The sequence below is a fragment of the Berghia stephanieae genome, chromosome 11 (genome assembly GCF_034508935.2).
Source record: "Berghia stephanieae isolate SIO BIC M18660-M18661 chromosome 11, UCSD_Bste_1.3, whole genome shotgun sequence".
NCBI lineage: Eukaryota > Metazoa > Mollusca > Gastropoda > Nudibranchia > Aeolidiidae > Berghia > Berghia stephanieae.
In genome coordinates this window covers 9169004-9191820 of record NC_088370.1, presented here as the reverse complement: position 1 = coordinate 9191820, position 22817 = coordinate 9169004, and the positions used below count along the sequence as shown (strand labels likewise).

Genomic DNA, 22817 nt, shown 5'->3' with positions numbered 1-22817 from the left:
ATTATTATTATTATTATTATTATTATTATTATATTAGTATTATTGTTATTATTATTATTATTATTATTATTATTATTATTATTATTATTATTATTATTATTATTATCATTATTATTATTATTATTATTATTATTATTATTATTATTATTATTATTATTATTATCATTATTATTATTATTATTATTATTATTATTATTATTATTATTATTATTATTATTATTATTATTATTATATTATTATTATAATTATTATTTATTATTATTATTATTATTATTATTATTATTATTATTATTATTATTATTATTATTATTATTGTTATTATTATTATTATTATTATTATTATTATTATTATTATTATTATTATTATTATTATTATTATTATTATATTAGTATTATTGTTATTATTATTATTATTATTATTATTATTATTATTATTATTATTATTATTATTATTATTATTATTATTATTATTATTATTATTATTTTTATTATTATTATTATTATTATTATTATTATTATTATTATTATTATTATTATTATTATTATTATTATTATTATTATTATTATTAGTAATAATAGTATTATTATGGTGCATTTCAAAATTCATGATCATACTATAGTACTTGTATCTTTGAAACCTTCTGATAAATTTCGTTGTAATTTGACATGCCCGCTCAGATTGCATTAGACCATACTAATTATTTTCTGCTCATTGAAAAAACAACTGGTTAAAAAGTTAACTTATTAATGATCTATTAATATCAAGGACGTTGCCTTACATTATAAAATAGTAGAATTGTGTTTCATATCGTTTAGTATCATATTAACACACCGCACTACACATATTATCATGAGATTTATGGGCAACATTGAGAGATATTCATCATAACAAAAAAAGGTGAAACATTACGTATTAAATTCGCATTTCCATCCTCTTCTGTTTTTATATAAAATCACTCACAAAATTGTATGAGTAAAACAGGGATGGGAATGGTGTGTTTTTGTTATTTTTGTGTGGAAATTAAGGTAGCAGGGTGAGGTCAAGAATTATGTTTTTATGTTTATGTTTTTAAGGGTTTGTTTTGTTTGTTTGTTTTTAAGGGTTTTACGGCGCTTGCAACACATTTAGGTTATATCAGCGCCAGTAAAAAGGAAGAAAATGGGATAGTAAAAAGTTCTAGAATTACAATAAAGCATCCAAGAAAAGGGAAGACAAAGGGGGATTGGTTCAAATAGCGAACATGTGTAGTTTCCAAGAGCACACCGTCAAAGTACTTAGTTTGAGATCACCTAAATGTCTCATTCAGACACAAGCACAGGTCCCAACTAAGAGGAATACACTCAAATGTTTACCAATCATATAATATAATATGTAAACTAAACATAATACAATGCATAACAGAGAGATGATTTACAAGGAAAAAAAAATATCATCTCCCAAAACTATAACTATACATTCGACTGTTTCCCTCCCATCCAAGGAACTCCGGCAAGGTCAGGACAAAACTAAGTAATCTCATTCCAAGACAATGACAGGAAACAATTGGAAAACGGGTATGGGGGGATAGAAGACACAGCATGTACCTCCCTGCCCACTATGGGAGGTCAGGATCCCCACCCAGCTTTGTCCCAGAGGTCAAGAATTCTGCACTGTTTCTACACGAGGTTATGATGACTATGTTATGTTGTGTGTGTCACTGTAAAATTCTAATGTTCTCGGTGGTTAAAAATGAAAACACTGCAAACATCAAAAGAACAAGCGATTGTGTAACAACACTATAAAAACTACATTATTCATATTAATGATTTTCATAAGGGTCTGGTAAAATCTAAGACAGTACGCAAAGATTTGCAACAATGCTCATCACGGTTTGAGAGATACAGATCAAAATGTGTGATTGTGTAATTTGAAACGGACTATAATAATAATAATAATAATAATAATAATAATAATAATAATAATAATAATAATAATAATAATAATAATAATAATAATAATAATAATAATAAAAATAATAATAACAATAATAATAATAGATCTTTATTGTCCATAAATATGGCAATTTGTCATTTAGTTACACTTGTTATAACGTTATATGATAACTATAACATTGAATAGATATTTCACTCTTACTTATTTTCTCTCTCTCTAACTCTCTCTCTCTCTCTCTCTCTCTCTCTCTCTCTCTCTCTCTCTCTCTCTCTCTCTCTCTCTCTCTCTCTCTCTCTCTCTCTCTCTCTCTCTCTCTCTCTCTCTCTCTCTCTCTCTCTTCCTCTATTTCTTTCACAATATTATTATGTCCAAATGAACTAGATAAAAAAATAAATAACTGAGTTTAAAACAAAATGGATCGGAATCAGGAAAATTACGTTTTCCGAAGTTGAAGAAACAAAACCCCACACTACTCAATGACGACCTTTGATTTGACCTAACTTTGATAAAATGAACTTAGAATTTGATTTTAAGTGAAAGGTGCACCCTGCCATGATACTTGTTTGAGACAGTTGGTGATATTATATGTGACTTGCTGCCTCAAAACGGTATTATATCCGGGTAAGCCAGATGCCCTTCGAATGGTGTTCGAATTTTTAACGCGCAACTGTGATTTAAATTAAATAATATCTTTTAAATATAAACAAGTTCGGACTAAAGGCCAGAGGTATGGCCTATCTCAAATTATTATCGAATTAATATATAAAGTGTTGCTATTGGTCCTTTGTTGTATATTTTTACATTTTTGTACATTTGCACAAATATATATATATATATATATATATATATATATATATATTATATATATATATATATATATATATATATATATATATATATATATATATATATAATATATATATATATATATATATATATATATATATATATATATATATATATATATATATACATTTGAAAGATAATTAAGATAGTTTGACTTCTACAACGTTGTTATCGTCGTTGCTCTCATCAGGAACGCTTCCATCACTTCCTGATGAGAGCAACGCTCGATAACAACGTTGTAGAAGTCAAACTATCTTAATTATCTTTCAAATGTTTATAAATAGCTCCTTTTATACTAAAGTCGAGCACTATTATTTCATGGTTTTTGTTTTATAATTTATATATATATATATATATATATATATATATATATATATATATAATATATATATATATATATATATATATATATATATATATATATATATATATATATATATATATATATATATATATATATATACATTTGAAAGATAATTAAGATAGTTTGACTTCTACAATGTTGTTATCGAGCGTTGCTCTCATCAGGAACGCTTCCATCACAATATATATATATATGTACACATTGTCGCCATAGATTCTCAACTTTGTGTTTATACATTTCCATTTTTTTGGATGAAGAAAGTATATATTATTACTATTATTATTATTATTATTATTATTATTATTATTATTATTATTATTATTATTATTATTATTATTATTATTATTATTATTATTATTATTTATCATTATTATTATATTATTATTATTATTATTATTATTATTATATTATTATTATTATAATAATAATAATAATAATAATAATAATAATAATAATAATTATTATTATTATTATTATTATTATTATTATTATTATTATTATTATTATTATTATTATTATTATTATTATCATCATCATTATTAGTTGTATGATGCTAAAATAATAAAAAATGTGAAATTTTGGCTTTTGTTACTGAAAGAAACTGTATTCATTCTCCCAATTGAGAAAAAAAAAATCTTAACCAAAATGTCATATTTTTGACAATAATTTAAATTTTTAGCCTCATAACCATCCTGACAAAGAATCTAATTCTGCTTTGAGGTGAAGATCACATATTAGATAAAGAAATTGAAGACGCAGCCAAGGTCAGTAATTTTATGAAACTGTTGAAAACATTTGTAATAAGTCAGGCTTTTAAACTTTACCATGAGCTTTTATATAGCGCACTATCCATTAAAAGTGCTTAAAGTTAAAGTCCCTGTCCAACAGCAACACGAAATACGTAGGGTGGGACATGACACTTCATATGTGATATTACCATTTTTTCTGACAGATAGAATGCTGTTAACTGCGTTGTATGCGATCTAATGGTATGGCACTGGCTTTCGGATCGGAAGGTCCTGGGTTTGAGCCTCGCTCAGCGCATAGTTGAGTGCTTGGAGAAGGCTCTTTACTCACATTCCCTCACCATACTCAGGTGTAAAACGAGTACCTGGCTGTTAACAGCGTTGTCTCTATCCAAAAAAAAAATGTAATATCACCTAACAGGCGTCATGTCCCACCCTAATGTTAAATGTTGCTGTTGGCCAGGGGCCCCTTGAAAGGCGCTTTGAGCATGTTTAGTGGATATTGCACTATATAAAAGCTCAAAAGCTCAATTCAACTGCCAGGTACTCATTTTACACTTGAGAATGTGAGTAAAGAGCCTTTTCCAAGGACTGAAGTATGTGCTGGACTCAAATCCAGGACTTTCTGATCTGAAGGTGAGTGTCATTGTCATACCATTAGAGCACATAGCCGCACAAATAGTAGTAGTAGTAGTATTTGCTTTTTGTATTACCTATTGTCTTTGTATGTGGAGCAGCTTAAAACGCTTTGTGGATTCTATGAGTTTGTATAAATTAATTATTACGTTACATTACATTATATTATCACAGCTTGGTTTTCGGACATCACGTTTTCTGGAAAATAGAGATTAATAACACTATGTACTACATGTCAAAGAACAACACAAGTCTTTGATTTCTTTTTCACTTCAACTGGAGGAGATGGACCGAAACTACTGCACATTGAGAATTGTCTCTCCATTGGTTTGATCATCGTAGAAGTTTGTATAATATTATTGTCCTGCTCACTCTCCTCTTTGGCTGGTGTCATCTTTTCCACCAGTCTCTGTAATGATAGATCGTAAAAGTTAGTCCTTAAGAGCTGTTGTGTTTTTGACGGGACACCAGAGTAATATTGTGGAATCACTCAACACAGAAGTGTTAAGTGATTATATGTGAGAGAACAGTTTTATTACTGAGTATAAGTTAGAGTACATACAAATATATCGCAACAACATTGTAAGTAGAAAAAAAACAGTATAAATAAACTCAAATATGGAATGTAAAGAACAAAGAGTGCATCCTTATCTAGGGCATGCCACTCCGATATTTTATAAGCACAAATAATATTTTAAACAATGGACTTAATGAATAATACCTAAATAAAATCAATTAGCTAATAACAAAGGGGAGCAACTCTTTCCTAGCGTTACGCGATATATAAGTCCATAACAAGAGCTTCATGACACAGGGAGCTGGAGCTTATCCCAGTTTAAAAGGCTTTAATTACCCCCAATTTAACAATAATATAAATCAAATAAATTTGTGTGACTGATAATTCAAGTGAACGTGAAAGGTAACTACTGTTTCATATCTTTCGGATAAGATTCTCGCATTTCTTTTTTTTTTTCAAAGAACTTCCCACCAACTCTAACCACCTGTACACCCTTGACCAACACGCCTTTCAAAATCACTCCCACAGCACACCAAAAGAAATTCAGAAAGCCTTTGCTATGCTTCCAAATAAAAGGAGGCAAGGACTTATTACATAGATACAATTTGGTCACCCTCCAGCGGGCCATATTGTAGAGCATGCTGGAGTTCAACGAGTACTGTATTATGTTTGAATTGATTTAGAGGAAGAAACTTGAGTCAATATGATCACAGAACTAGGAACTTGAAGTCTTTTGATGAAACTCACCATTCTCAATGAAGGCTTTTAATTTAATTTTGTGATTTATAAATCATAATATATTGAGCTTTATATAGCGCAATATCCACTAAATGTGATCAGAGCACTTTACAAGGGGTCCCTGGTCAACAGCAACATTTAACACGTAGGACGGGACATGACGCCTGTTAGACGATATTACAATTTTTTGGACAAAGACAACGCTGTTAACGGCAAGGTACTCATTTTACACCTGAGTATGGTGAGAGAATGTGAGTAAAGAGCCTTTTCCAAGGACTCAACTATGCGCCGAGCGTGAGGCTCGAACCCAGGACCTTCCGATCCGAAAGCGAGTATCATACCACTTGACCACATAGCCGCACAATTTGTTAATTGAAGTGCACGCAATTTTGGGACTCTGTGCTAAAGGGTGTGAAAACGATAATTGAACAGAAGAAAGATAAATGGGTGGTCAAGTAAAAAAGCCAGCAGAGAGGATGGATTTTGATTTTTGTTTCGCGTAGATTAAATTACAAGCTATATCGGCTCGGATTGTATGCGCCGGTTACTCGAAAAGTGGAGAGTGAAGGCAACATTCAAGGCTGCCTACCGACCAAGTGGCAGTGGGATTGTAGAAAGATATCATCAAACAATTAAGATGTTGGCAGAAAGTGAAAACATTTCACCCATGGAGCTGTTTATTGGTAATTCAACAAATTTTTAATATTTTAAGTTCAGATGAAGAGTCAATTTTGAAACATCAGATTCACTTCAACAAAATGCTGTGTTGAGACAGTTGGTTACATATTTGTCACAAAAGTAAGAAGAAAATGTTGGCAAGCATCTTACCTGAAATAATGAATGTATACCTTCTCCAGTGACACAGCTGATTTCAAAATGTTCTAGATCTAGCTCCTTAACTAATTCTTTAATGTCCTCATCAGTTACTTCCCTTTTGTTCTCCAAGTCAACCTTTGTAGCCACCACAACCTGAAAACAATAATATCCAATATCAACCATTCATTTAATCAAGTGCATTACAGGAGAACTGAAAGCGTCAGCGAGATGCACAACAGAAAAAAAAGGTACTGTATTTGACTGTCTCCAACTCAATAACCCCCCCCCCCCCCCCACCCCCACCAGGATCAGGAAAAAATAAACGAACAATTTTAATCCAGTCCAAAGACGGAGACCAACATGGAAAGGGAAAACAGATACATAAAGGATAGAAGATGCAGCAATTGAACTGTTTCTTGGCTCACCACAGGAGGCCAGCAGTTCCTGCCCAGACGCCCCCCCCCCCCCCTCCTACCCCTCCAACTAAAACAAATTCTGGAATTCTGGAAAGGAAAATGTTGTAACAAGTTCATCAACACCTCTCCATCTCATCAATGCCGTCTCCAATGTATTGTAATGTAATAAAAAATACTAAAGAGTACCAAGGAAAGAAAAAAAAAGTATGATATTTATAAATAATTTAGACTAAGACGGACAATATTGAAGCCTTTTGCAGCTAGAATAAAATTTGTAGTTAGTTGCAGTCAAGGGTAAAATTTGCGGCTGTGAAAAACTGCAAGGACAGTGTATTGCGCAATTTTCATTAAACATGCTCACAGCACTTAACAACATTTGCAAACCAACAGAATAAATGTTTTACACTTCTGGCACTATCATACATGTTCTGAAATAGTTTGGTTTAATATCACAATGAACAAGCTATATCATTTACTCACTATTTTCACATCCGAATGACCATTTTTTTTAACCTCACTAACCCAGCTCCTAACATTTTCAAAACTTTCTTTACTTGTCAAGTCATAAACAATTAAGATGCCATGAGCACCCCTATAGTAGGAATTCGTTATCTTGCGATATCTTTCTTCTCCTGCAGTGTCCCATATCTGGTAGAGATAAAAAGAAAAAGAAAATCTGTACCAAGTGCATAAAAATTGGTGCATTATTTTATTATTAACTTCACTTATGTTGACATGGACGGGCAATCACACAAATTTGCTTGATTTTCATTCATGTTGAATGGGACGGGTTAAAGAAAAAGACAAATGCAATTTTTAGGACACCTTAATCGACATAAATGTATTGAACATCTTGCTCTCACAGGAAAGATAGAAGGTAAAAAGAGTAAAGGTAGACCAAGAAAAACATATTTGAATAGTTTGAAAAGCTGGGTGACAGAGAAAGAGAAGAGTAATATTAGTTTTCTGAGGTTATCTGATCAGAGAGATGAATGGTGTATCATGATCACCGATGTCTGGCACAGACTTGGTACTTGAAGAAGAAGAAGAAGGGACGGGTTAAACACTTAACTTGAAATGCGAGCAGACTGAATCCTGCTAACTGTGTTATGCTGGACTGCACAAGAAAAAAGGAAGTGAGGTAGACCTTCGAAAACATAGAGAAGAACTATACAGAGTATAGAGAGAACTAAATGCTCATGGCCTAAGCCTGAAGACAAAAGACCCAGAGCATTGGCAATCACTTGTGGCTGCCTCAAGCACCCGACAGCGCATATAAGATTGAGTAAGTGATGATAACCATGGTTATTCAATTACCTTCAAATTATCGCAAAATATCCCAAAGTTCCTATAATTACCCATGACCTCAATAAGTTGGGTAAAAAAGGCTCTAGTTAGACAGATTTGAAGAGACAGTTTTTAGGGTCATGGATAGATCATACAGTAGATTCACGATCTCCCTGGCCAGGCGGAGTTGTCGTACCAGTAAGGTCGCGGGTTCAAGCCCCCATCGCTGCTGCAAAGTTTTTATTCTCGATTGTCTTCTGGTACTTTCCTATTCACTTCATTTCTTGTTATCATAATAAATTATGAATTAAGCTTTATATAGCGCAATATCCACTAAATGTGCTCAAAGCGCTTTACAAGGGGTCCCTGGGTCAACAGCAACATTTAACATGTAGGACAGGACATAACGCCTGTTTCTTGTTATCATAATAAATTATGAATTAAGCTTTATATAGCGCAATATCCACTAAATGTGCTCAAAGCGCTTTACAAGGGGTCCCTGGGTCAACAGCAACATTTAACATGTAGGACGGGACATAACGCCTGTTAGGCGATATTACATTTTTCGGACAATGCTGTTAACGGCCAGGTACTCATTTTACACCTGAGTACAGTGAGAGAATGTGAGTAAAGAGCCTTTTCCAAGGACTCAACGATGCGCCGAGCACGAGGCTCGAACCCAGGACCTTCCGATCCAAAAGCGAGTGTCATACCACTAGATCACATAGCCGCACATCCGATAATTTTAAGCGCATATTAGATTTAAGATGAGGAGGTACTAGGCTAATACCATTTGATTGTACAAAATCTTACCTGAAGCTTGATGAGTTTTCCTGAAAACTCAACTGATTTGGTAGCAAAGTCAACTCCTATGGTAGACTTGTATTCAGACTCAAACTCATCTGCTGTAAATCTGTCAAGAGAGGGTATGAAAGTTAATGAATAATGACTTAAGTTGAATCAAAACATCATGTTAATCATTTTTTTCGATTTTCTGGAGCTAATCTCATATCCATTTCCACTTAGCACATTTATAGCCCAATTTTTCAACATTACATCTTTCTTTATATAGTCTAGCTGAATCGGAATCTGAATGTTACTCGAGGTCGACTTAATTCTGAGTATTTGTATTCGAGATCAGAAAGAGTTGTTGAATTGTGTTGGTGTTTATGTAATAGTGTTACGAATACCTGATTGTTAGTCTGGCTGTGTGTTTGTTGAATTTTAAATCATGTTTCGTAGCTCCCAAATCCCTGGGTGCCAGTATGTCTGTGTGTTGATTGTTAACTTTGAACCAGGTTTCTTAGATCTCAAATACCTGGGTAGCAGTCTGTTTGAGGGTTCTTTCATCATTTGCAACTCCCACATTTCTGGTTGTCATTCTGTATAATAGTGGGATTTGAACCAGGGACCGTAGCATTGTACTGTGTGTTTGATGGAATGTCTGATTGTGATTCTACGCAAGATTGCATTCACTCAACTGTATCGTGTTACAGTTACATGGCGTCCTGTTGTATGAAAGTGTGAACTAACACTCCCTTTCTCTCTCTCTCTCTCTCTCTCTCTCTCTCTCTCTCTCTCTCTCTCTCTCTCTCTCTCTCTCTCTCTCTCTCTCTCTCTCTCTCTCTTCTTTCTCTCTCTCTCTCTCTCTCTCTCTCTCTCTCTCTCACTTTTTCTCTCTCTCTCTCTATCTATCTATTTATCTATCCATCTATCTATCTATTTACCTATTCATATATCTATCTCTATCTGATTGTTGGGTTATGCACTAGTTGATTTATTTTTGTGTTGTAGAAGAGATAATATAAGATATTAGCGAATACATGCACATATATATTCATTTTTGATTTTTTGAAATCTTTTGATTTGTATTGTCTCAAATGTATGACAGTATTGTTTATTTAAATACTGGAATTACTGAATAATCAATTTTGTTTATGAGTATTGATTGTTCGCATGAAATTGTGAATGTGTTCAATGTATTTGATTTATGTCACGAGCATTGTTAATATGAATATTAATCGATGGAGATTGTATATTAATATTTGATGCTGGAATTACCTTGCTGATTATTCGTCTGAGCTCTCTCTCTCTCTCTCTCTCTCTCTCTACCTTTCTCTCTCTCTCTCGCTCTCTCTCTCTCGCTCTCTCTCTCTCTCTCTCTCTCTCTCTCTCTCTCTCTCTCTCTCTCTCTCATTTATTTCTTCATCTACCTATCTGTCCTTCCCTCTTCCTGTCTCTCTGACTCATACCTACTCTTCCTAAGACTGTTTGGTTCTGATGTTATCTTCTTTGTGGTACATCCATGTGCGCTCATTGGTGAGAAATGTATTGAATTTGAATATTCATGCTTGGTAGACGCTAACGGTATACCCGTCTTTTGTGTATTTGTATAATTGTGAGTAGAATGTGTTTATCATTTCCCCTCACTCCCCATCTCGCCCCTTTGTAAGTTACAGCGATTGGTGGAGAGCGAAGTTACCTTATTTGGACATAGCCATACCGTTTGGGTGGAAAGTTTGATTTTTATAGAATTTTATGTGGTTAAAGTTAGCAGTTCTTTCAACATTTCCTTATATGGAAACTAAAATTCCACCAGGGCTCTCCGCCCACATACCTTTTAGGCCTTTATAAAGAGCAGCAGTTCTGTGCAACTTCACTCTTGCTTTTACTTTATTAAACGATATATTATTTTAGTGTAACTTAAGTTACTTTGCTTATTTTATTCCTTAGTTTATCTCTGTGTTTTTAATTCCTCTTTTTCAAGAGTCAACAATCCATTTGGGAACCGGGATGTGGCTTGATCGAATACCCCTAGACAGATAGAGGCCACGTTTACTTCGTACCTTCAACTACAACTCCTCCTCCGGCTCTCTCGAAGTTTCCGCTTCCAACAACTTTATAACATCTTTATTTCTTCAATTGATGATTTTGCGCCAACATCCTGCGCATAACAAACATATATACACCCACCAAGTAAAATAAGTTTACAACCCTACTACATTTAGGCTGAAGAATTTTGATAATCTTCTCTTGAATTTTTTTCTAAATCTGTTGTGTTCACACTTGATTCGTCATTTATACAACGCTTTATTTCCCATCCAACTTATACTGTACTTTCAAAAACAAACATAATTTTACAGTACTTGGAAAAAAAAAAAAGAGAATAGGTCATTGTTTACTTTTAGTTGGGATAGTATGTATATCATTTGATACCTAGTACCTAACTGCCTTTTTTTGGTATTAATTTGGATAACTGCATGTCCATTAAGCTGTTTCATTTGTTTAATAATATTGTGATTTTTAACTCATGAATGTAATGTTACATAACTCAATAAAATGAAAAAGGAGTGTTGAAAAAAAGTTACTCTTCCTTTCTTTCTTTAGTTTGATGACGTCTTGGGGAGTGGGGGTGGGGGGAGGAATCAGGCCAAAGATGACAAGGGGGAGGGAGGGGTCAGAAAGGGCAAATTTTTTGATGACGTAATATGTGAACAGTCAAACTACCGGAAACGTTATAATATATTATCATTAATTTGGTAAATTTCCAGTGATTTCTTTTTTTACAAATCATGCTCCAGTAAAAGAAGAAGGGAAAAAAAATATTTGTGGGAAGATTTCGTGTTATTTTTATAAATATTAATAATGAATAATATGATTTTATAAACTATGAGGTGGCTATTGAGATTGATTAAGTGGGTAAAGTGGGCCAGAAACATTACAGACCATAACACAACGGATCTGTCATATAAAATGAGATCTATATCATTAGGATATTTCTCTGCACCTATATACAGACTACAGAAACTAGAAACCTTTCAAAACAAGTGTCAAAAAAGAATTACCAACAAATTTTGGCCTACAAAAATAAAAACAGTGGATCTATTAAAAGAAAGCTGACTGCACTAGCATTGAAAGCCAAATAAAAAGAAGATGGTGTTGGCTGGGTCATGTGGCCAGAATGGAAAAAGGGTCACTTTATAAGACAGCCCTGTACTGGACAACAGATGGAAAGAGATTACTAATGAAGAGGGTCATTAGATAGGATGGCCTGGGTTTAAAAAAAAAAAAAAAGTAATATAATTAGAAACTGCCAACCCAATAAATCCCCTAACTGCCCAATTAACCCCTCGCCCTCACCCTCCATGAACTCCTCAGGCAACATTAATAAACCTATCTTATCAATATTTCATCATTAAAAAAAAAAAAAAAAATTAAAAATATTAAGAAATCCGATAGATAACGGATGATACAGAAGCAGTAAATGACACAAAGCCATTCTACTGCTACTGACACTGTACTAAACAACATTTTGAAAATGTTTGATAATAAACCTAACTAATAAAATTGATACTAATTGGATTCAGTAGTCGGATGTCACGACCCCGGCAACAGTGGCCATCTTGGTTCTAAACAAAGAAAATCATTACTTTTTATTCTTCATGCCATTGTTCTGATAGTTTAGAGCCAGTGTTACTAAGTTACCATGCGTCATTAGGAAGGAAATGACGTTACGACTGTTGAAGAGTATTAAGAGGGTCATTAGATAGAATGGCTTGGGATTAGACAAATGTGACCCGCCATCTCAAAGCAGTATTATGTCGGGATACTCTCGCTGAGTGAAATTGAATTCATTGCCACAAATATAAAACTTGGGTTTAATTTCTCTACGTCATGCTGGAGTATAAATACTATTTTTTACTTTACAAAAACTTCTAAGGTCCAATTTCTCATCATTCTGTCTCTAAATCTTCCCGACATAATACCGTTTTGAGACGGAGGGTCACAAATTATAAATTTCTTAAAAAGGACAGCAGATGGAAAGAGAAAGTGGGGGAGACCCAAAGAAACCTGGTGAAGGACCATGGAAAAAGAAAAAAGGAAGCAGGCCTGAACTGGAATACAGCCACAGCAAAAGCAGCCGACTGAAAATAGAAAAAATTGAGCTTTGAGCTTTGAGCTTTATATAGCGCAATATCCACTAAATGTGCTCAAAGCACTTTACAAGGGGTCCCTGGTCAACAGCAACATTTAACATGTAGGACGGGACATGACGCCTGTTAGGCAATATTACAATTGTTTGGACAAAGACAACTTTGTAAAATGCCAGGCACTCATTTTACACCTGAGTACGGTGAGAGAATGTGAGTAAAGAGCCCTTTCCAAGGACTCAACTATGCGCCGAGCGAGAGGCTCGAACCCAGGACCTTCCAATCCGAAGCGAGTGTCATACCACTAGACAACATAGCCGCACAAAAAAATGGTGATGTCTGGTGGATTCCCGATGTGCCTCAATGCCTGAAAAGGATTTAGTAAGTATAGTATACAAACTTTAAAGTTAATACTTCTGTAAGAAAAAACACACAACTAAAATACATCAAAACGTTGAATGTGATGCTAGGCTGCTAGAAGTTGTAGACTGTAAAAAGTGATAAACAAAAATGAATATAACAGCTTCAAAAAAAGAACAAAATACCAAATACGGAACGTTTCGGGCTCAAAACAACTTCTTCAGCAAACAACAAAAAACAATAAAGACATAAAAACATTACTAAATTCCAGATAGACGACAGAGATATTTTTTAGGTCGTCTATCTGGAATTTAGTAATGTATTTATGTCTTTATTGTTTTTTGTTGTTGGCTGAAGAAGGGTTTTGAGTCCGAAACGTTCCGTGTTTGGTATTTTGTTCTTTTTTGAAGCTGTTATATTCATTATGTTTATTATGTTCATTACTTTTTAAAACATGAGCAAGACAGCTTACTGGGAAAAGAATATAGAGTTCAACGAGCAACTTGAGAAGAATCTCGACACAGCTCATAGAAAAGCAGAACAAAACGCACAGGACAGCTGGAACTCTCTTAGAAACGCCATCTACAGCACTGCAGTACTGACATACGGCAAAAAGGAGCACAGGAACAATGATTGGTTTGAAGCCAATATTACTGAGATGGAGCCAGTCATTGATGCCAAGCGCAGCGCACTTGTCAGCTATAAACAAAAACCAAGTCAGAGGAACCTGCAGGCGTTGCGAGCTGCACGCAGCAAAGCACAGCAAACAGCACGACGTTGCGCCAACAACTACTGGCTTCAGTTGTCGGACAACATCCAGCAAGCGTCTGACAGTGGCAACATAAGAGCCATGTATGAGGGCATCAAACAGGCGACAGGCAAATCTACAAAGAAAACTGCGCCTATTAAATCCAAGACAGGGGAAGCCATCACAGACAAGGACAAGCAGATGGGAAGATGGGTAGAGCACTACTTGGAGCTCTACGCCAGAGAAAACTCTGTCACCCAAAAAGCGTTAGACGCAATTGAAGAACTGCCAGTACTGGAAGAACTAGACACAGAACCAATTATGGAGGAGCTCAGCAAAGCAATCGATGCTTTGGCCTGTGGCAGAGCACCCGGTGACGACAGCATTCCACCCGAAATCATCAAATGTGGAAAGCCAGCCCTCTTGGAACCACTACACCTATGTCTTTGCTGGAGAGAAGGCAAGGTACCCCAGGATATGCGCGATGCCAAGATTATCACCCTCTACAAAAACAAGGGAGACCGTAGTGACTGTAATAACTATAGGGGAATCTCTCTACTGAGCATTGTGGGTAAAGTCTTTGCGCGCGTTGTCCTCGCTCGACTGCAAGTCCTCGCCGAACGTATCTACCCAGAGTCGCAGTGTGGCTTCAGAGCCAAGAGGTCGACAGTGGACATGATCTTCTCAGTACGTCAACTTCAGGAGAAATGCAGGGAACAGCAGATGCCCCTCTACTAGCATTTATTGACCTGACAAAGGCATTTGACCTTGTAAGCAGGAAGGGCCTTTTCCAGCTGCTAAAGAAGATTGGCTGTCCTCCTCAGCAGCTTAGCATCATTGCCTCATTCCACGACGACATGAAGGGCACCATTAGCTACGACGGTGGAGCCTCTGAACCCTTCCCCATGCGCAGCGGCGTGAAACAAGGCTGTGTCCTCGCACCGACTTTGTTTGGTATATTTTTTTCCTTACTGCTGAAGTTTGCATTCAAAGAGTCCCCAGAAGGAGTCCACTTACACACCAGAAGTGATGGGAAGCTGTTCAATCTGGCACGGCTGAGAGCAAAGACCAAGGTTCGCACAGTCCTCATAAGGGAAATGCTATTTGCAGATGATGCAGCTCTATGCGCGCATACCGAGGAAGACCTCCAGCGGCTGATGGACAGGTTTTCCCACGCATGCAGGGAATTCGGGCTGACGATCAGCATCAAGAAAACAAATGTAATGTGTCAGGCTGTCCCCTCTATACCAGCAATTTACATTGACAACGAGGAGCTAGAAGTCACTGATCACTTCACATACCTGGGCACAACCATCACCAGCAACCTCTCACTTGATGCAGAATTAGACAAGCGCATCGCCAAAGCTGCCGCTGTCATGGCACAACTGAGCAAGAGAGTGTGGACCAACAACCAACTCACTTTGAATACCAAACTCAGAGTATACCAGGCATGTGTACTCAGTAGCCTACTGTATAGCAGTGAATCCTGGACAACATATGCCAGACAGGAGAACCGCCTGGAAAACTTCCACATTCGCTGTCTACGACGAATTCTTGGCATCAGGTGGCAAGACAGACTCACTAACAATGCAGTGCTAGAAAGAGCGAACTCCCTCAGTATGCATCTCATGCTCTGCCAGCGACGTTTGCGATGGCTTGGTCACGTACACAGGATGGACGATGGACGCATACCCAAAGACATCATGTACGGTGAACTAGCTTCTGGACGGCGACCAACTGACCGTCCAGCTCTGCGCTTCTATGATGTCTGCAAACGAGACATGAAATTGACAGGCATCGACTCAAACACCTGGGAGTCGCTTGCTGACGACCGCAATGGCTGGAGATATGCGGTGATGGAGGGAGTGAAGAGAGGTGAGGAGAGGAGAAAGATGAATTTTGAGGAGAGGAGAGCAAGGAGGAAAGAGAGGCAGCAGATCCAAATACCAAACACACAGTCAAACTATGTGTGCAACAACTGCGGTAGAGACTGCCATGCAAGGATTGGTCTGCTGAGTCACACCCGTCGTTGCTCTCAACAAGACTGATGAGACTAAAGCCATACAGGGCGCAAACCATCGTCTCTTGAGACGGAAGGATGCCTACCTAGATTATGTTCATTACTTTTTAAAACATTGTAATCATGACTATTATTTATTCTGTAAGATTAAGTCTTGCCATTGTACAAAGTTTTTTCATTCCATGTCAGGGATGCCACGAACAAACTTACCTCTTTATAGTTGATGACTTCCCAGTTCCAGCATCTCCAATGAGAATAATTTTAAATAAGTAATCGGGAGATTCTTTTTTAGCCCTTTCGGCCTCCACATCTGTCATTCCAAAACCCACCATTGTCAAATAGTGAATTTCCCTTTGAAAAAAAAATAAAACAAAAAGGAAAGAACTAGGATTGAAAAATAGTTTAACAAGAATGGTTTAACTAAATTATGAAGAAATGACCTCGTCTGATGCTCCTGTATATTTTCAACATCTTTAAAGTTGAGACTGGGGTATGCCATTGTTTTACGGTCTTTAGCTTCCGGCAGTCATTTATTTTTCTCCATTAAGATGGTATTAATCATTAGTTTTGTTATGAGACTTGTAAGGTTCAGGGGTATGGTCTTTGCCTCTTACCTGAAAGTTACCAAGTTCGACTTCACAGTGTACTGTGTGACCTTAAGCAAGTCATCTCACCCTGGATCACTTTGCAGCAATGCACAGCAGTTGACTCTCGAGTTATTCCAGTCTCCCCTTGAGATCGACCTTAAAGATAAAATTCCCCTTGGGGATGAAAAAAAGGGAACTTATTCATTATTACTCATTTAACCAGGATGTATTTACTGAGTTAGGGTTTGATAGGCCAAAAACTACATGAATTATAAATATGGAGTTGTTGTTTGATTCTGAAGTCTTTTTAAAGGTGCGCATGGAGCACAAAACTCATTTATTGTTAGTCTAGCACAGTATTTTTGGGGGTTTTTTTTGCATCGCTTACGGTCGCAAAAAAAATACATAAAATCAGCAGTTTTTGGAAATTTCTTGCAATTTTTCAAGATTTTGTAAGTGTGTGTACCATAAATAAATGGATAGAACTGTCTTGTATTTTCCAGGCTTGAACATAAAAGATAATTAGTTGGGAGTACCTTCCATTAGCTGTGCAATCTCTCTTTTGTATATTTGTTTTTGGAAGGAATAATTTTTTTCTGGAATAAGCAAGGGAAATAGTTGCACATCGATTTTTTCACAGTTATGGTATTACCAAAAAGCAGGGAGTGAACAAGAGAGAAATGTACCGACTTTTTGGGATGGACACCCGAACATTGTGAGGCGGCTAGCAGAAGGGAGTGAACCCGAACAATTTAAGGTGGACATTAGCAGTAGTGGGAGTAAATATGGAACAAATACACCAGTGGAGAGTAAACCTGGGACTATAGGAGGTTGAAACTAGTGGAGAGTAAAGTCAGGACTGTGAGATATTATATGGGAGGTAAGGACACCAGAGGAGTGTAAACTTGTAACTTTGGGATATGGACACCAGCGGAGAGTGAATCTGGGTATATGGGAGATGGACACCAAAGGGTAGTGAACCCAGGATTAAAGGAGGGAGACTCCATTGGGTAGTGAACCCATGGCTATGAGAGGTGGACATCACTGGGGAGTGATCTTGGAATGACAGAATATGACTGTAGCGAGGATTGAACCTGGAACTATGGGACAAAAACACAAGTGGGGAATGAACCCTTGGTGAATAGAGATGGACGATCGTAGAACCGTGAGATATGGACTCCAGTGGGGACTAAACCAGAGGCTATGGGAGGCGGACATCACTGGGGAGTGAACCCAGGACTATGGGAGGTGGACACCAGTGGAAGTTGAACGCGGAACCAAAGAATATGGACTCCAGTGGGAAGTGAAGTTAGGACTATGGTGATGGACACTAGTGGGGAGTGAACCCTGGGCTATGAGATTGAAATGTGGACACCAATGGAGAGTGAATGCAGGACCACGTGATAAGGAACATATTGCTTCTGAAATTTGAGGTTTTATCCCTAAAATGTACTTGAAATTTAAGAATAAGGGTAGGCATGCCTACAGCATCTTTATTGGAGAGGGTTTTAAAAAATATTGTTAGCTTTTTGTAATATTTCAATTTTTCAGTTTATCTCTCTCTACCAATTAGGCTTCTCAGTACCACACCTTTCTCTTTCCTGAACTCATTGTCGGTTTTTAAGAAAATCAATCACGGAAATCTTTTGAAATTCTTTTCAAAATTTGGTTGTTTTTTTGCTTGCAAAATTTGGGAATCAAATGGTTGAAAAATTGTGGATTTTATTTTGTAAAAAAAAGCAACAGCAAACGCTTTACCATGTTGTTATTGTTAGTAAAAATTAAAGAACAAAGGGAAAGATCGTGTTTCCTTAGAGTTTTTATTACAACCAATTGGGGAGGCCTTCCAAAATGGTCAAAGATTTTTTTTTAAAAACAGAAAGAAAAGAAAATAAGAAAATGGAAAATAAGTGATAGGCTGCGGCTATTCGGACTCGAGTGTGAATTGTCTCTCATGGTGGCTATTCGGACTCCAATACCAATGTGCATATGCAATCAAGAGGTTATTTGGACTCAGTCTGAATAGTCGTCTAAGGCAGTATGTTTTTTTGTAATTAAATTATTTTTTTTTAACTATTGATAAATAAAGAGCATTGATGCACATAAAAATAACAAGAATTATAAGAAAGACAAAATCATTGATCAAAAGTAACAAAAGTAAGTTAAAGTAACTGCGATGTTCAAACAAAATCAGGACAATATTTTTATCAACATATTCTTATAGTGCTAGACAGGCAACAATCCTTCTACAGTCCGAATCAGGGGTCATGAGTAATTTTGACATAGCAAAACAGAATTTCTTCTGAACTCTTCTTCTGTTTCTTTATCAGTTCTGCCCACGCCAAACTGTGTTTCACTGCGCACGCACATTAGTCGTTGAGTCCGAATAGCCAAATGAGACTATTAAGACTCGAGTCCGAATTGCCACTTCGTAAGAGATAACATTGCCTGCAGGCATTGCAGCCCTGCCATTTTGTTGAAAAGCTTCTTATTCTTATAATTATAAGATTCTAGAGCCAGTCTTAACCCAAGAACGAATATAAATTCAAACAAATTTTCAAATCAACACTTCATCCACATGAATCATTAATTTTCCTCCTTAAGCCTAAAACTAAAAGTAAGCAATACAGGGGATAATTATAATGCGGACAACCACTTCGTAATGATATTTGCTCACTCAGAGGCAGATCAAAAATACAAAAAAAAGTACAAGTACAAGATGTGACACTCGACGAACTAGGCCACCTTTTTGTAAACAAAAGGGATGGAACAAAGCCTGCGTGTAAACAGTTCTAGTACCTGACGTTAAAGCTAAAATCAGTCAAATGTTGACGTAGAAGGTAGTTGTCAATCAAAGAAGTCTACCGTAATATAAGTAGAACTCTGTGTTGTCAAGAAACAAAAGAGAGATAACTCACGAAAAAAAAATCTATAATCGCCCGTCGTTTTCGTTTTTTTTTTTTTTTTTTTTTTTTCCATAGAATTAAACGAATTGGGTAAATTCCTTGGTTTTTTCACTTTTCTTTTAAATTTTAATTTCCTTTTTTTTCGTATTTTACTTTTATTTAATTTTATTATTTATTTATTGAAACAAAAATTGTGCCAGGCTGATGTTTTGACTTAAAATTCTATTTTGAGCACATGCTATATCCCGACACAGTACTAGGCATTAAGTTGCATTCTATTATGTTTCTCCAATAAAATGATACAAAAAAAGTTCAAAAGTTCAAAGACGTTTATTTTAGGCAATTGCCAATGTAACTCATACAAGAATATATTTTTTCAACAAATCAAATAAGTAAAATCAATAATAAAGCAAGGCAAACAACGAATATAATAATGATAATAACAGTAATATATAATATAATAATAATAATAATAATAATAATAATAATAATAATAATAATAATAATAATAATAATAATAATAATAATAATAATAATAATAATAATAATAATAATAATAATAATAATAATAATAATAACAACAATAATAATAATAATAATAATAACAATGACAATAATAATAATAATAATAATAATAATAATAATAATAATAATAATAATAATAATAATAATAATAATAATAATAATAATAATAATAATAATAATAATAATAATAATAATAATAATAATAATAATAATAATAATAATGATAATAAAAAAAATGATAATTATAATGGTGGTAATAATTATGTAAAATCAATTAAAGATTTAATTAATAGTTTAGTTATTTAATATATTTTTAGACCTTGGTACAACTCAAATAATTCACGTTTAGAAAACATAAATTGATGGAAATTATACTAGAACGTCTATATACTATTATCTAAAAACTGATTCGTTAAATTCGTTTTATTTCTTCCTTAATGCTTCATAGGCGAAGTATAAGACCGACGTCTACCAGTAGACAGGTTGTCTCAGACCGTAGCCTTCGTATAACGAAGGCGTTGCTCAGACCAAAAGCTCATCAGTATAACCCAAGAAGTTCCTACACTGTCTGTTCACCTAGGCATAACCCCAACAATTAATATCATTGTGATTTAATTGTTTTGTTGCGTTTCACTGCGTTTTCTGAAGTTTTTTCCTCATACTCTTTCGTTTAAGACTGCCACAGCTTTAGAATACAAACATTTTCGTTGAAAGACTTTTTTAAAGGGCAGTGTTGGCTTTTCTCGTCAAGGCGGAGAACTGTGATCAACAAAAACAATAATAATTTTATAAGGGCAAATAATAACAGTATTGTGTCAAAATAGAATCGACTGAGCTTTTTTAGCATTTATATAGCGCAATATCCACTAAATGTGCTCAAAGCGCTTTACAAAGGGTCCCTGACCAATAGCAACACGTAACATGTAGAACGAGACATGACGCCTTTTAGGCGATATTACAATTTTTCCGGTCAGAGACAACGCTGTTAACGGCCAGGTACTCATTTTACACTTGAGTAAGGTGAGTGAATGTGAGTAACGAGCCTTTTCCAAGGGCTCAACTATGCGCCAAGCGAGGCTCGAACTCAGGACCTTCCGATCCGAAAGCGAGTGTCATACCACTAGACCACATAGTCACTTGATATTGATTTTAACTGGTTCACTGCCGCATCCTCTGGAAAGACACGTCAGAAAAAATGTTTCACCTGTACCCGGGATAGATAATGCAAGGGAAATAATCATTGTAATTGTATCATTACCATTACCATATTTCCTGGAGTTATGTCCCTTGACTCTTGGTGAATGAAAAGCAATTAAATAAAGATTGCAAAAGAACAATGGCGTCTTGTCCTTTGATATTCTACATTAGCGACGCTTTTGATATCTACAGTAACAACAACAGCCTGTGTGGTTATGTGGTCTTGCGGTATGACACTCGCTTTCGGATCGGAAGGTCCTGGGTTCGAGCCTCGCTCGGCGCATAGATGCGTCCTTGGAAAAGACTATTTACTCACATTATCTCACCGAACTCAGGTGTAAAATGAGTACCTGACCGTCAACAGCGTTGTCTCTGTCGGAAAAAAATTGTAATATCGCCTAACAGGCGTCATGTCTCTTCTACACATTACGTGTTTCTGTTGTAAAGCGCTTTGAGCACATATAGTGGATGATGCGCTATATAAAAAGCTCTAGTAACAACTTGTACACGGCGCGATGGAAGGTGAAGAGGAAAACAAAAGAAAATGTGTCAGGACAACATCAAGGAATGGACAGGATTGACGTTGTATGAGCTGACAGAGAAGTTCAATGATCGAAATCTCCACCACACCGATAGGACCATGAAGTCGTGTAAATGAATGAGTGGTGGTCCTATCACTGACAGATTAAAACTAATTTTGGCAACTGACGGACTCCCCTTAATTGTTAGTCTTTGAGCATCGAGCTCTTACACTCTGTCTGTCTGTTCACTGTTCACTTGGCCTTTGAGCCAATGAGCTCTTCATTCAGTGGGTTGCACGACTGCTAACTCTCTTGTATCCTATAAATTCAATTGTCAATTCGTCCTTCCTCTGTAGCTTCTGGAATGAGACCATGTATTTCGGGCCCTGTCTCGGGTATTTTGGTGAGTAGAGGACAGTTAGATGATTATATATTATTGTGACAGCCAAGATTTGAATCATACGGGATCAATAATAGGCGGGGATTTCACAAAAACCAACGCATTACATTGGCGTCGTCTGCTACTACAAAAATTATTTCAACAGTTATCTCCCTTCGCATTAACGTGGTCTGCTAGAACTGGAATGGCTGGAATGGCTTGACTCACAAAGCACAGTCAACAGGCAGAAAATCAGCTCCCTTCGATTAGCGCCCAATTCTACTATTTTTTTCTTCAACCACTTTGCCCGCTGCAATAAATCGATCGAGGGTCCTTAGTGGTGT

The 22817-nt window shown here is 35.7% G+C and overlaps 1 protein-coding gene across 1 annotated transcript; it reads right to left on the bottom strand.

The window, feature by feature from the left end:
- Positions 1-3678: 3678 nt before the first annotated feature.
- Positions 3679-19834, bottom strand: LOC144956622 (ras-related protein Rab-13-like). Its single transcript, XM_078887245.1, has 7 exons — positions 19745-19834; positions 16973-17119; positions 16569-16709; positions 9113-9212; positions 7493-7660; positions 6609-6749; positions 3679-4934 (listed from the first exon to the last, which is right to left on the bottom strand). The coding sequence occupies exons 3-7, from the start codon at positions 16688-16690 to the stop codon at positions 4761-4763; spliced, it is 705 nt and encodes a 234-aa protein (XP_078743371.1). The 5' UTR covers positions 16691-16709; positions 16973-17119; positions 19745-19834; the 3' UTR covers positions 3679-4760.
- Between the last annotated feature and the right edge of the window lie 2983 nt (positions 19835-22817).

What these genes read in the sequence shown, in the direction of transcription:
- LOC144956622 (XM_078887245.1), bottom strand. Translation starts at nt 16,690, where the DNA reads ATGGTGGGTTTTGGAATGACAGATGTGGAGGCCGAAAGGGCTAAAAAA. An exon ending in AAGTCATCAACTATAAAGAG is followed by an intron (nt 9,213 to 16,568) that starts GTAAGTTTGTTC and finishes CTCTCTTGACAG; the next exon opens with ATTTACAGCAGATGAGTTTG. An exon ending in GTATACATTCATTATTTCAG is followed by an intron (nt 4,935 to 6,608) that starts GTAAGATGCTTG and finishes CTATCATTACAG; the next exon opens with AGACTGGTGGAAAAGATGAC.